Genomic DNA, 16,220 nt, shown 5'->3' with positions numbered 1-16,220 from the left:
CTCCCTACAATTATTTTTATTATTGATTTGTCACCAAACAGAAATTTAAAACAAAGGTGTGTGTGTGTGTGTGTGAAAGAGAGAGAGAGAGAGAGAGAGAGAGAATATCAGTATTCAATCAGAACAGTTTGATTATAGTAAAACTTGAATGCAGGGTCTCTCCACTTCAGCACTATTGAGATTTCAGGATGAGGCTTTGCTGGGGGGTGGGGTCTGCCCCATACATTGCAGGGTGTTTAACAGCACCCCTGATCTTTACCCACTCGGGGCCAACAAAACTTCTCCACCTCCTCCCTCAATTAGTGACAGCTAGAAATGTCTCTGGACATGACCAGACAGTGCAAAACTGCTCCTGGCCAAAAACCAGGTTAAAGTGTAAGAAAAATGTAGAAATTACGGTTCTCCTACACAAATTGAGAATGAAAAGACAGCCCATGTGACCTAGAGCGAAGATGTCCCTCACCGGGCACATATGGCTACTAAACACTTAAAATGTGGCCAATCTGAATTGAGATATGCTGTCAGCGTACAATACATGTTAGATTAGAAGACTTAGTATGAGAAAATGAATGCGAAGTATTTTAATAAATTTTTATATGCTTCTCCTTCCAGGACCTCTATAATGCAAATTTAAAAATAATAATAATTTTATATGGATTACAAGCTAAAGTGATATTTTAGATACAGCACATTATTAAAATTATCTGTTATTATTTATTTTGAAAAACGTGGCTACTAGAAGTTCAAATTACACACGTGGCTCATGTTGTACTTCTATATTTCAATCAGACAGTGTTGAACTTATGCAAAAAACTATCCCTCCTTCATGCTATATATTCTAGGCAGCCTTTGATGACAAGGAAGGGAACTAAAAGAGCTCTGTCCTCAGTTTTCTCTATATTCCCCTTGGATGATCTCCAGTCTTGATGCTTCAATGATACTCTCCAAACTCTCTCTCCTATTAAAAGCTCTACTAATACCTAGATCCAGGACACCTAGCTGGCTCAGTTGGTAGAGCATGTGACTCTTGCCCTTAGGGTTGTGAGTCTGAGCCCCACAGTGGCTGCAGAGATAATTAAAAATAAATGAACTTTAAAAAGAGAGAGAAAGAGAGAGAGAGAGATCCCTATAATACATAAATAAAACCTAGATCCATATACCCACTAGCAACTTAACAACCCCACTCGGACATTCTGGAGTAACCCCAAATTTAAATGCTCCTCATTCCGAAAAAGATTGTCCCAGGAATCCCCATTTTAGTAATGGCCCCATTAACTAGGTTCTCAAGTCAGAAACCTCAAAGTTGCCCATGACTTCTCTCTTCTCCTTCATCCCACTCACAATCTCTTGTGAAATTCTACTTCATTTACTTCCCAAATACTTCTGGACTCCTCCTTTCTCCTACCCCAGTGACTGGGCCATGTCATCATCACTTACCCCGTATCAACCCCCTCTTTCCTTTACATTCTTATTACACCCTGCCCTGCCCTTCTCAGAAGTGCTGTCTTTCCTATTAGACATCATACTACATGAGGTCAGGCACCTTCCTGTTCATTGCTGTGTCTCTAGTTTTTTCACGAATGGATGAGTGAATGAATGAATGAGTGAGTAAAGAGGGTACAAACTGCTAGCCCCATGTTACAATTTACCAAGGAGCTGAATTACGGAACAATGGTCCCACTTGCATATGAGGGCTGGAAAACATCGGTCTTCACGTCTCAATGCAGCGCGGATGTGCTGATACGAGCCCTAGGATTCTAGAAGTGGGGAAAAGTGCTTGGGAACCATGTGCCCTGTACTCTCATCCTGGACAGATCTCTATTTTCTACACGATCTAAACTCTCTACACGTTGAGTCGGGAAAAGACCAGCTGAAGAATGCCTTTTATAATCCTCCAGCCCTCTGGGAAAAAGATGCCTGACATTTTCCATCTTCAATGTCACAGTCCCAGAGTATCCGCAGTTTCAAAGTTACCCAGTGAAAAGAAGCTAAAAGTTATGCAAAGCTTATAACAATCATGAGCTATTTCTGAAAGAAAATCATTCTCCAAGATTACAAGTTCAAGATAAGTCTCGTTTCTTCTCCTTAGGGATCTGCAATCTACCTCCATGCATAAGCCAGCCTTCATGCCCCAGTCATCACATGACTAGTTTGAAAGGGGTGAGGATGGACTATGGCAGTGTCTATCCTTACTACTAAGTTACAGCTGCTACTGATGAGGAAATTTTAAGAAGTCAAGAGCTTTATAGATGTTACTCTAGCCTCGCTAGAACTAGGCTAAAGAAGAGGAACTTGTAGGAGTCCAGGAATATATGTATTTTGAGAAGAACATATAGATACAGAGGCAAAAATCAAACCCATTCACCTTTTGCCACGGGCTCTCCCAGAAGCGGGAAAGTAGCAGTGTGCGTAGGAAGGGCATGGGGCTATGTGAAACAGACCAGGCCGGAGCGGAAGCAGACAGCGTGTCAAAGTCAGGACGAACTGCAGGTCCAAGGTTACGGAGGTAGGCTGTGTGCGTTTAACTCGTTTCTTTTCTTGGCTTAGGCAGAAATTACATAAAAGACCATTCTTTTATAGAATGAAGAAGGGAGGTTAGGTCTTGACTAAAGAAATGTTAGGAAACTTTAAAAAAAATTTTTCTCTTTATTTTCCTCCTTTGATAATCCCTCAAAAGAAAACGATGGCAAATTACCAGGTTAACACCAATTTAGCCAGTGGGATAAAGAGATTTAGTGAAGAAGCAACTTTTTTCCAAACTAGATGCTGTTCCTTTCTGGAAAGGACTCAAAAAATGGTGGGTAACTTTCCAAAGCCCCCATATCCCCTTAAAATCTGGTGAATCTTTTCCATAATAATTTCCAACACTTGTCCCACCTCAGCAAAAGCACTGGTTTTTCATAATGAAAGAAGGAGAAACATGGCTGAGGTGTAACAAAAGGGAGTAGCAGACTTAGGAAAAACAAACAGAATCCCCAACTGTATCACTCCGTTCTCATGAAACCTTAGATAAGTCTCTCGGCCACGTGTTTGCAGCTTTGGTGAGCTCATTGCCAAAGTACTAAAACTGGTTCAGGGTTGGGCAGTGTGAGATCTTATGCTTTGTCTGTTAAAGCACAGAGATACATATAGTACAGAAAGAAGACATACAGTGTACCTGTGGTGTTAAAATTTCATGGGGGGGGGGGGCCGCCTGGGTGGCTCAGTGGTTAACGCCTCTCTCTTCGGCTCAGGTCTTGAACCCAGGGTCCTGGGATCAAGCCCCAAGTCAGACTCTCTGCTTGGCAGGGAGCCTGCTTCACACACCACCCCCCTGCCTGCCTCTCTGCCTACTTGTGATCGCTCTCTCTCTGTGTCAAATAAATAAATAAAATCTTAAAAATAAAAATTTCATGAGAGGGAAGATGAGGGGAAAATAATGTTGGAAAAGCCTCCTTCGATAAGAGGAGGGTAGTTAACAAACAGAAAGCTGAGAAACACTTCCCTTAGCCTTCATTTCTTCAACTATCACCCACCTTAAAGAATTATGTTATAACCATATCTAAATATACACAAAAGAGGGGCACTTGGGTGACGCAGTCAGTTAAGCAGCCGGCTCTTGATTTTGGCTCAGATCATGATCTCAGGGTCCCAGGACCGAGCCCTCCATCGTGCTCTGAGCTCTGTGGGAAGTTCTGCTTGAGATTCTCTCCCTCTACCTCGGCCCCTCTCCCACATATGCATGCACACGCTCTTTCTCTCTCTGTCTCTCAAATAAATAAATCTTTAAAAATACATACATCTATACAAAAGAGAATGAGAGACAGAAAATAAAGCAGACAGAAAAAATAACCAAAACTGTAAAAAATTCATTAAAACACAACTAAAAACAAAGACCCAAATGTATATAATGTCATCTCACAATCAATTGTAATAAAAAGACAATTTTCTTCTCACTACTCATTTTACTGACTGGATACCTAAGATCTAAAAAGAAAACATACAGTCATAGTAAAAGTGAAATAAGAAAGTGCAAGATGAAGCTATAAATGTGGCAAAGATACAAACCTAAAACACCAATTTTAAGACCTGCCAAGCTTGTTTTAATTTTATCATAAATATCTTCTGATGCAAAGTCAACAGCAACGGTTCTTGTTTCCACCTTGAATTTTTCTCCTAGAGAAAAAAACATAAATAGAGAGAAGGAAAATTATAACATGGCAATTAAGATTAAAGCATTTTATGACACCACCTATTCAAACTCTTCCCCCCATCCCAGTCTGATATGAAATTTAGACCAGAATCATGTTAAGCAATCATGAGACCACCTAAGAGATGATACAGAGTCAACACAATAATCCCGCAATAAAAACTCCAATGTTGTTTTGGAGCTGGCTGAATGTTCCTTAATCAGTTCTCCTTCTATAAATCAATAATGACTCCTTTTTAGACCCTTAGGTACAAATAATAAAACATGTTTCATACCATAATGTTATATACTCTTTAAATATCACTGATTTTGTGACTTTTAATTGCAAAGTGATACTTCATAATTTCAGACCGAAGTGTTTATGTTGCAAAATGTTTTAAACAGTGATAAATAAGAATCCATCTTATTAAAATGGAAAGAAAATGTATATGATCATCATGGAATTTAGGGCCTTGGTTAATAGTTAATGGTCACCACATTAAAAACACCCACAAAAAATGCACAGTGAACAGAGCTACAAAGTGACAGAAGACAGACCTCGTTGTTCTGCTGTGCTCAGGACGACGGAAGTACACACAGAGCTAAGAGAAATCACACATTGAGAAACGAGACTCTGAAGAAACCAACTTATTGATGTAATGTCAAATGTTACTTTCACTCTCTTTCGTTAGCGCATTTGAGAAGGCATGAACTGTGAGGTCTTCCAGTCACGGGTACCAATTTTATTTTCATATCTATTTGCTAAATAACTGAGTAATAGTCACATATCCTCCACGAGCCTCAGCATCCTCTCCTGAAAATGAAAGTAATGCTACCCAACCCATGATCCGAGGCTCAAATATTATCTGGTGGTATACAGAAGGCACTCCATAAATGTTAAGTCTCCTCTCTCCTCCACTAACCCCACACTCACTTCACCTAGTGCAGTTCAGGTGGCTAAAAATGTTTACTCTTTGGAACTTGATGAGAATTCAAAAGACTTAATTTAAAAATCCTGCTTCCAAAAAATAAATTTTTCTTCATTCAAAGTCAATGTTGGCTCATCTCAGAGTATGGAATGTTACTCCATATAGGACGCTACCGTTCTTGATCTAAAAGGAGTTCTGTCTACAACCGAGCTGGTCCACGAGAGTTCTGGTTTTTAGTCTTAGTGAGAAGAATTGACCTGAGGTAGGAATCCATGAATTAACTGGAGAGGAGAATATGTGACTTAGAAAATTCCGAATCTGGTGTTGGGGTGCCTAGGAGACTCTGTGTGCCTTTGGCTCAGGTCACGATCCCAGCATCCAAAGATCAGGCCCTACGTCAGGCTCCCCACTCAGCGGGGAGTCTGCTTCTCCCTCTCCCTCCCCCTCCCGCCCTCTTCCTTCTCTCCTCTCTTACACTCACACTCTCTCAGATAAATAAATAAAATCTTAGAAAGACACACTTACAATTCCATAATAAATGAGTTATTGTATGTGTTCATGTAATGGGGAGCCACAGACTAGGCTGTCACTTCACAATAGCTCATCCAACAGGTCTTACTATAAATGCTTCCCAGGATTTACCACCAGTAAGTAGAGAACACTGCCCTTATTAGAGCCACAGATTCTCAAGGGAAAAAAGACCCAAATCAAAAGGCTGAAGGATACCTTTTATTAAATGTAAAACTTCATTCAGGAATGAAATGAGATAAATTTATCTATTTATTTTGAGATAAACAAAGTATGCTTCCACATGAGGGCTACAGATTGACATTTAAGAAAATTCTCTCTAGTAATAAAAGCCACCTCACAACTCCTGAATCAGATTTACTCTTTTAAATCTCACAGGATTTGGTGGAGGTACTTATAATGTAGAGTCTTGTATAGACAGGCTGCTAAACATATTCAGAGGCCCTTTTGGAAAGAATGTCATTTTCTTTAAGAAGAACCCCCAAGTAAGCTTCTCTTTGTACTCACATTTGGATAAGCAAAATGGCTACTGATGCAAGCTCTTCAAAATAAATCCAATTTTGACCTTGCTCCTGGATTGCCCTGAATCATGTCCTAGTCCAGTTAACACTGCTTTTCTACCTTTTTGCCACGAGCTGCTGCTTCTGCAATGTAGGACTGTCTGATCACCTCCCCAAGCCCCTCACACACTCGCAGAGCTCCAGCTGGCTTTGCTAAGAGTCACAGTCTGTGGCAATGGTCTAATAGCACTCTGAACTGACCTCCACCTCCCTACTCTTCTCACTGTCCCGGGCTCTAGCCACACAGGCCCTGAGCATTCTCTCTCTCTTTTTTTAAGATTTTATTTATTTGAGAGAGAGGGAGCATGCACACACGTTATGGGGGGTGGGGGGAAGGAGGAGAGGAAGAGGGATAAGCAGACTCCCCGCTGAAAGCAGAGCCCTTTGCAGGGCTCAACCCCAGGACCCTTGAGAGCATGACCCAAGCCCAAATTGAGAGTCCGATGCTTAACAACTGAGCCACCCAGATGCTCCTTGAGCAATTCTTTAAACTCGGAATAACCCCCAAACACATTCAGGGCTTTTGCACTTACTGTTCCCTCTGCCTGCAATGCTCTTCCGTATCCCTTGTTTCTGTTGGGTCTTAACGCAAATGTTACCTCCTCAGGGAAGCTTTCTACTCCTCCACTAGCATGCATGCCTTGCCCCCACCCCCCAGCCCTGGCTTTATTTCATTCCATGGCACTTAACCATCTTCTTAATAACACATGCCCATTTGTTATCTGCCTCCACCAGAATCAAGCTTTGTGACGACAAGAGCTTGGGTCTGTTTTATTCAGTTGTTCAGCAGTATCACAAAGGATCCAGGGTCTTTCCTCCCTCCTCTCTTATTCCATTAGGCTGGCTTCCCATCCTGGTTTCATGAGGGCCACTCTCCTTCCAAGTATCCCATACAAATGGCAATGTGCAATGGCAGAAATGGGACAACCTGTTGTATCTCCCTTTTATAGAGGGAGGAAAACTTCCCCCAGAGAGTCCAGCAAACTCCTCTCACATTTCCTTTCCCAGAATTAGGAGCTATGCATGCTCTTGACCTGGTCCATAGATGGGCTTCACGGATTCCGTGTACTGTCCCCACTACCATCACCAAGTTGAGTGAGACCATGTACAGAAGAACAGGACAGGACATACTTCACTCTCTGGGTCCAGGCAATCAGGAGAGAATTCTGATGAGTGTTCCAAAAAGCTGAGATGGGAGGTAACTGGCTTCTTTAGGGAGCTGAGGAAATAAATCCAGGCATCTCCTCCTTTCCCATAACCCACCACCCTCACCTGACCCTGCCAGCAGAAGCCAAAGCAGACGAACGAACATCCTCTAATTTTAGGATGTATCAAAGCACCTGGAACACAAGGAGATACCCATAATACAGCTTTTATTTCCACCTTCCCCCACTTCCTGAACCCTGGCTTTTCTTAAGACCACCATAAGTCCACACCACTCAGCAACAACCCACTGATGGGGAAGAATAAGAACTTGATCAAAGACTTGGAGAGGTTACTTTTGAGTACTCTGATCCTTACCCACCACAAAGGCACAAAGCATGACAGCTGTAATTAATAAATATATATATATATACACACTGTAAGTGTAGGATAAAGATAAACAGTGAATTTGGGTATTCCAATGGAAAGACACAGCCCCTCAAATGTCCCTTTGAGGAAATTCTGGTTGCCCCCGCTGCAAAAGCATTATCGGCAGACAGCTTCAGGTGCCAGGCCCTTTGGGGACTGCCTCGGTTTCAGAGAGCTGCCTGGACCCAGACTGTGCCTCTCCCATAACATCCACATCCAATGACTGGCCGAGGTGGGAGTATAAAGCCATTGGACAGCTTGTACCTGCCAGCTTCTGATTCCAAATTATGGTCTATTCACTATCCTATTTTCTGTTCTTTCATCATGCCCTGGTTATAATTATTCTAGCTTTAAGACAAGTTTTAATATTTCTAGTGGTGCAATTTTCTTCATTATTATTCTTTCAAAAGTTTATTGGTTATCCTTACTTGTTTAGTCTGTTTTCACTGGGGTTACATTAAACATTTCAATTAAATTTATGAAGGATGACAATGTAGCATTCCCTCCAGGCTCTCCATTTACTCAGTGTCTCAGGGTAAAATCTTGTGGTTGTAAATTCTTTAAGAAATTAAAGAACTAAAGGATGCTGTTATTAGAACGTTACACACCATTTTGCAAAGATACTCAACACTGTTGATAATTCCTACCGTCAAACCGCTTGGTATTTGAAATTGAATAGGCTGGCATCCTGCTACTTACAATTGTGGCCAAATACAATTATGCCCTCCTTCCTTTTTGCAGACTGAAGTGATTCTGAGATGGCCTTGGCCCACTGTTTCTCGACCTAGTGGCAAAGACCAAAACCTAAGAAGCAAAGAGCTGATGAGTGGTATGAGCTGTTCATGGCAGCCAACTCACCAGAAATGGAGGCAGATAATCAGCTCTGGCTTGCAGGGAACGCAGCTAAGAAATAGCTGAGATGATACCATTATTCCTTTTTATCTACTAGTCCACTGAAAGCTACCCTACTACAATAGTAGAATAAGAGGAAGAAATATTATTTATAACTATAGAGCTAATAACACCGAATACCCTCCCAGCCCCAAGACACTCCACCACTTCCAAGCATGGATGTCCTGCTCCTCCAGTTACATGGCTGATTTTTACTCAGAGGATTATAAATTAGTTCAAGGTCAAATATTGAAAGGACAGAGAAGAGACTGCACTTATAAGTAGTCTCAAGATGTTGCTAACACCTCTCAGTATTAAAACTTACACACCTTTAGGTTCATGCCTACAAATATTCTGAAACATATTCAGAGTAGCCTTTTGTGTAACATACTTCTAGGTCTGGCCATCATCATTATTTTTATTTTGCTCAAAAAATTGACATCTCTTAACTTTAACAGTCTTCCCCTAAGAATAACTGTTTAAGTCTTAGGAGGACTCCTCATTTTTCCTCTGGGTGCCTAGGGGAAGGGGGCCTGAGAATGTTAGAGAAGAGACCTAATGTACATAAACTCATGCATCATTAATAATTTTTCTATTAATAAAACAAAAAATATTAATTCTCCTTTGTCCCTACATCTGTTCCAAATAAACAATCTGCTTTTCCCCTTAAGTTCCAGGTGCTATCCATTATGAAATTCTTAATACATTTCACTCTTCCCCATCTTTTCCATATTATAAATTTCATCATTTAAGATTCAAGTTACATCACCAGCCCTGTGGACTGTCTTTTCAGGATTCCCATTTCCTCCAACATAAAACTACTTACTTACTCTCTAAGCTATGTTCCTAGAGACCTTCTATATATCCTTAGTAAACTCATAATATATTATGCCAACAGTCCATTTCCTAACAAACACAGATCATTCTCTGTCATCTTTGTATATCCAGCACCCAGCACAAGGCCTGCTGAGGCCTCACTCAAATGTCTGCTGAGTGAGTAAATACATCAAGGCTGACACAGCCAATTTATTAAAATCATCTTCTCAGTAACTTCTTAAACTCTTTCTTATAGAAATAAAACTATGTGCTGGTAATAGATGTCCATGATGAGGCATAAAAACAAAGTTCTTACTATTAGGCATTTGAAAGCATTAAGATAAACGGAGAAACATCTCAGTCCCTCCATTTGCCCTGCATGGGGTTGGAATATCATTCTCATAGAGGCGGAAACATTTTAGAGTTGTAGAAAACCATCCAGTCTCGTGAATAAAGTACTCTAGGAGCTTAACACAGGACACAGAGATGAAGGTTGAAGACAATTTTAGTCAAGGACCACTTTCCCTAACCCCAGTCCTGAAAAAGATAATTAGGGGAGAGGAGCGACTCTTGGGGAAATGGCACTATACTCAACACCTACCAATTTTAGCTTTTAAAATCTAAATTCATTAAATGCAATTCAGAACCATAAAATATATTGCATGTTTTAAAAACCCCTCTGTTTTCACATAAAATGTTTTAGAGTATTTACAAATGTAAAAAGCACAATGAGTCTTTTGTACTTTCTCTAATTTTAAGGGGAAAGCAAAGAACAAAATGTCCCCTAACTAAATTCCCTCTACTTCCCTCCTTTTGCTGTTTTCCTTTTTGGCCCCGAGGTCTTACCATCTCCCTCCTCCCTACCCCTCAGGGTGAGAGACCTCTCCACGGAGAAAGCCTCCCTTGTGTAGCTATGGAGAAACGGTGATTGTGCCCAGGAAGGGAATAATTCATCTGACTCCATTTTTAAAGACCCATTTAATTATAATTATCAGAGATGCTACACAAATAATGGTCCATTTCTTTTTTTCATTGCCCTTGAAAACACTCTCATGATCATTTTAATCTCATATGAAGAGACCCACTTTCAGTCAAATAAAAAAAAATCCATTAATACTATCACCAGGACTCCATCCCAAACCAACTATTTCTTTATTTTAAGCCAAGGTTATTATATTTTGTTCATTACAGGCTATTTAACCAGAACAACAACTGAAATAAATAAAAACCATATACGATGTGAATTTGTTCTATGGAGAGCACATGAATAGATTCTTTTCTTTTGAAAGCCTGAGTTCAACACTGAGTTCAGGTGGGCAAGTCACCTTCGGAAAAAATTTTCAAATAAGGATGTTTATTTTCTAAACTTGGGGGAAAAAATCAAAACATAACAAAAGTCTGCTAATGGAAACATCTGAATATTATGTTCTGAGGTGAGAAAAAATGCAAAAGGTATTCCTAACATTACTAAAGATTCCAAGATGATGTCATTAATATGATGTAATAAGCAGAGTGTTTGTGTCCCTCCAAATTCACATGTTGAAGCCTGACCCCCCAAGCAATGGCATCAGGAGGCGGGACCATGGGGAGGTAACTAGGTTCTGATGAGGTCAGGAGGATGAGGTTCTCCTGATGGAATTATTGTCCTCTTGAGAAGAAGACCGAGAGAGCTCTCTCCTCACATGCACGCACCAAAAAAGGCCATCTTCTCATCAGTGTGAAGGCGGCCATCTAACAGGGGCCCTCACCAGGAACTGAATCTGCCAGAACCCTGATCGGGGACTTCCCAGTCTATAGAACTGTCAGAAATAAATGTGTCTTCTTTAAGATAGGTGGGCCATGACATTTTGTTACAGCAGCCTGAGCTGACCCAAACAGAGTTTGTTCAAAAAAGCATGGGATGCAGTTAGACACCCTGGACGTGGCTGTCAACTCAGCCACTTGTTGGCTGAGGGCCCTTCATTCAAGCCTTTTCACCTGCAGGAATCCCCTTACTGCAAGAAATAATGCCCACCCTACAGAGTTCTTGTGAGTATGTGAGAATGTATGAAGGCAGCTGTCAAGTCTTACACAAATGTTTGCTTTCCGTAGACCTATCAGCATCTAAAAGAGGACCACATCACATACAGTTGTTTTTGTCCTCAACAGCGCAGGCTGCAACATGAATTTTCTGCACCGTTCACTCTTTCCTCTTTGCATCAGCTGCATATGCACATCCAACTCTACTCTAAAAAGTGATTTCTTTATTACTATATTATTCATGGAATCAATGGTCATGTTATGCTATTTTTAGAAATGCCTTTTGTGTCCAAGGATTTCTTTAACTCAATCTGCCTGTAATTAACCTTTGAATTACTCTGTTTTATTGGTTCCAAAAGGCACATTTTTACTCACTTTTTTGTCTCTGAAAGCAGGATGCCATACAATTGATGGCATGCCAGTTTAACCGGTGATTTTTCTTTCTTAATGCTTACAAGCTACCTCGTTGTTTCATGATCACTGGTGTTTCAGATTTGATGAAAGAACCGGAGAACTCTGCTGACAACCCAGCCTTCTCATTAATGTCACAAAATGAAGCGAGGGCAGCTCCCAAATGCAAGATTTTCTGGTTTTCCGGGTGCCTACCCTGCCAGAACCACTCTTCACGAAGGCAGATTTCCCATCCTAAACTAAGAGCCGAAAACCTCAGCATACACTCATTCATTTACTGGGGGGCACAGGCATTTACAAACCAAACAAAGCATCTCACTCTCTAAACTGTCAGCTACGAGAGGAGTGTCCATGTCTGGGTCTTCCTCTGCCACCACACACTGAGAGCCCAATAGGACCTGATTCCACTTTAGGAGTTCAGTATCTATGTTTTGACTAAGTAAATTCGAAAAGTACCCCCTGAGTCGTGCACGCTGGTCAGATTTCAACCTGAGCAGAACAGCAGATATTCTCAAAGAGGTCATATTTTGGAGAAGGAGATATGCATGAACCCAACTGCTGCTCATTTATATGAACGAAAAGTGCAAAGAGAAAGCAACTCACACCTGCAGAGTGGGATTTTAAATAGGAGGTGACATTTGTGTGGAGTCCTTGTGTAGGAAATTGGCCATGCCGAGAAAGGGGAGAAGTAAGCAGAGGCAGAAAGTGGGGGAAAGGAAAAGCATGTTCTAAGAATTCCTGTGGATGGAGTATTTAGTGCACAGGGAGGATGGGACAGAAAGTATTCTGTAGCAGGAAGCTGGCAGAGGTTTTATGGGCCAACATAATAAATAGGACTAGAGACATAATTGGCAGGGCCTATGCAAACAAAATAAAAATGTGGGGCCCCTTGTTCAAAAATTATTATGAATTTCAAGATGACCACAGCAGAGCATTAAACTAAGTGTGGGACCTTCTAAGTGGGAATGCAGAGGCCACACACCTATGACGGCAGCCCTATAATGAGGCCACTCGACTGGAAAGTGTAAGATCACACTTGTACTTTAGGAAAAAAATGCTAGTGGCAGAAGAGAGGGCACACGGCCTGTTATGAAAAGTGGTGGGCAAAAAGGACAGAACGCAGCAGCTTCTGCTCTAGTCCCATGAGAAAGGAGGGCCCCAAGGAGAGAGGCCCACAGGCTGGGAGACTCTTCTGAGTTAGGGTCTGATTAGATACACTGCTTTAGGAAGAGAGGACACAATGGTTTTATCCTTTTGGTTTAGAAATCTGGTAAATAAACTATCATATCTTAGAGCCACAAGAGTCTTCACAGTTTTGCGTCTGAGGCAATGTTCCTATACTTACATCTCAGTGTTTTTTAAAATCATGAAAAATTCAAGGGGCGCCTGGGTGGCTCAGTGGGTTAAGCCGCTGCCTTCGGCTCAGGTCATGATCCCAGGGTCCTGGGATCGAGTCCCGCATCGGGCTCTCTGCTGAGCGGAGAGCCTGCTTTCCTCTCTCTCTCTGCCTGCCTCTCTGCCTACTTGTGATCTCTCTCTCTCTCTCTCTGTCAAATAAATAAATAAATAATCTTTAAAATAAAATAAAATCATAAAAAATTCTTTAAAAAAAAAAAAAAAAAAGGAGGGGACTCCTGGGTGGCTCAGTCAGTTAAGCATCAGCCTTGAGCTCAGGTCATGATCCTGAGGTCCTGGGATTGAGCCCCACATCTAGCTCCCTGTTCAGTGGGGAGCCTGCTTCTCCCTCTCCCCACCCTGCTGTTTGTGGTCTCTCCCAATTTCTCTTTCTGTCTCTCAAATAAATCAATAAAATCTTTAAAAATTTTTTAAAAATAAAATCACCCAAAAAAGTTTGCTATTTTTTTAGTAAAGTGAGTTTTTTCTTGAGGTAGCTCGCTTCCCTCTCTTTGTTGGCTTAAAAAATGAAATTACTACCACTGAGATTTGGCCCAGAGTTGACCAGTTTTACAGACGGGATTATCATGAACTAAAAACCAAGTTGGCAAGCAAAAGATACATTTAAAAAAAAAACCATCCGTATATTCCTCCCCTTATCTTTCAAAACGAAAGAGAACTAAAATTAATTAGAAGTCAAATATCACATGGTACCTTCTAAAAATTCTGATTGAGCTACTTTTTTTTTTTTTTTTTTTAAGCAACCACTTTTTATTTTAACCTGTCACTTTGTTCTCACAAGATTCTGTTGTGGTTTTGTGAAATCCTGCCACAGGAAAAAAGTATTCTTTTCGAGATCTGGGTCTCTCATTTTGGTACTTAGAAAAAGGAAGCTTAACGCTTGCTTTTATTTCTTAAAAAAAAAAAAAAAGAGGAGCTTTTGAAAAAATTACCATAAAATTTAAAATATCAGCTATTGAAATGAATATTTACTTTATGGCAATTAACACTTTGAAGATAAATATAGTTCAACAACATTTTGCCAAGAGTAGAACCATCTTTCTGTTCAACACGCACAGAAAAAAAAGCCCTCTTCATTTAAATTGTTAAAAGAGCATAGCTTTCACATATCAAACGAAAATAAAAGCAAAAGAATGACTGATTTAGAGTCTCTTTCTCCTGCACTCTTAGAACTAAGAATAAGAACTTGATGCAAATCATCCTGACTCTAAGGTGCCCTGAAGAACCCAGAGGTACAAAGTAAAAAAGCACATAGAGTTGCAGCTAACATTCTACCAACTGAACAGGAGTATTATGGTCATCGATTACTGAGCATCAGCAAGACGCCGAGCATCAACTGGATGCCAAGAACTCTACGAAGTGACATTACATCATTTAATCTCCGTAAGAACTTACTGGTATATTGCTGAAACTTGCAAATGATTATTCCCATAAATTTTAGTTTTCAACATTTAAAAGGCCATTATTTATTCATTTGTTTTTTAATTGTGAAGTAATGTCAAGCAAAGAATAGTTGCAAATACTCTACAAGGAACTTTCCTTCCTGAATGATGTCAGAGTCAGCTGCTAACAAGATGTCATCCATCAGCCATAAATACTTCAGTGCAAAGCATGGTCCATGACTTTGAGGGTCGCTGAGAGTCAAAATTACTCAGATGACCATTATCTGCATGGCAGGTAAAAAACCTTAACATGAATTCAAGCAGCAGCACCTAACTATATCCTTCACAGACTTGCAGTGAAAAACAAGTCAGTTTGACTTAAAAATGTCCCTTGAAGAAGCAGCAAAATCATTAATTCTATTAATGATTGTACCTGTGAGGACACATCTTTTTCATGTGCCGTGTGGCAATGGGAAGTATGCATAAAGCACTTTTTCTGTGCACCTAATAGGACAGTTGTCCTGAGGAGAAACATCCGTGAAACTGAGTCATGTAAGCGGCATTAGGCCCTGTTCCCATACTGCGCCCTTTGACTTGAAAGAACAATGGGCAAAAAACCATGCTTCTTCATATTTAGCAGACATATTTTTAAAAATGGAGTCTCTCATTTTAAGAAAAACAACCAACAGTATTCATTGTCCAGAAGAAAATTTGAGCTTTTAAAGCGGGGGGAGGAGGCCTGACGGGGAGCAGGCTCCCTGCGTGCGATGCGGGGCTCGATCCCGGGACCTTAAGATCATGACCTGAAAATTTGAGCTTTTAAAGTAAATATCAGAGTTTTGGAATGCTTGCAGCTACTTTCATGTGCTTGAAAGAAAAGATTTTTCTGATAAGATTGGAGTGATATTAGTAACTATGATTGGGGGGGGTTGCCGTGTTAACATTTGTGAGATCTGCAAAACTCAGGAACCAATACTGTCTGATGACCAAGGCACACAGTTAACAAAATCTTAATGCACAAAAAGCATGTGCAAAGTGTGAGGTGGACAAATGGATTTTAATGTAACTGAGTACGAAAATCCATTGATACATTTTCACATTCCATAGTGCAACTAACTTTTAAGAAATCTCCCCTTATGGCGTTTTGATGTAGTATCAAAGAAGAATATCCACAATTACCTGAGGAGGCCATTCAAATCAAATCACTTGCTATTTTCCAACTACACTACCATGTAAAGCCAGATTTTCTTCTACTTCAACCAAAATAACATCACAGCAGACTAAACGCAGAAGCAGATATGCAAATGTAACTGTCTTCTACCATGCCAGATATTAAATAGATTTGCAAAAATGGAAACCGGCACTCTTGTCACTGAATTTTGTTTTGTTTCAGAACCTATAGTTGTTTTTCCTGCCAAAAAAATGTTATATGAACATGCGATGGGTTTACTGTTATTCTTACATGAATTAAATAAATTTTTTTAATTAGTCAGTTTGAATTTCTAAGATAATTAACATTCACAGCTGT

General features: G+C 40.4%; 1 protein-coding gene across 1 annotated transcript in view; it reads right to left on the bottom strand.

Annotated features, from left to right (window-relative positions):
* HSD17B12 (hydroxysteroid 17-beta dehydrogenase 12) overlaps positions 1-16,220 on the bottom strand; it is a 160,365-nt gene that overhangs the window by 54,605 nt on the left and 89,540 nt on the right. Inside the window, exon 4 of the mRNA XM_044259121.1 lies at positions 4,048-4,155. Within this exon, the coding sequence (XP_044115056.1) occupies positions 4,048-4,155 (108 nt within the window). The remainder of the gene's footprint in view (positions 1-4,047; positions 4,156-16,220) is intronic.

The sequence above is a fragment of the Neovison vison genome, chromosome 7, assembly GCF_020171115.1.
Source record: "Neovison vison isolate M4711 chromosome 7, ASM_NN_V1, whole genome shotgun sequence".
NCBI lineage: Eukaryota > Metazoa > Chordata > Mammalia > Carnivora > Mustelidae > Neogale > Neogale vison.
Note: the sequence above shows the minus strand (reverse complement) of the source record. Positions and strands in the feature narration are given on the sequence as shown.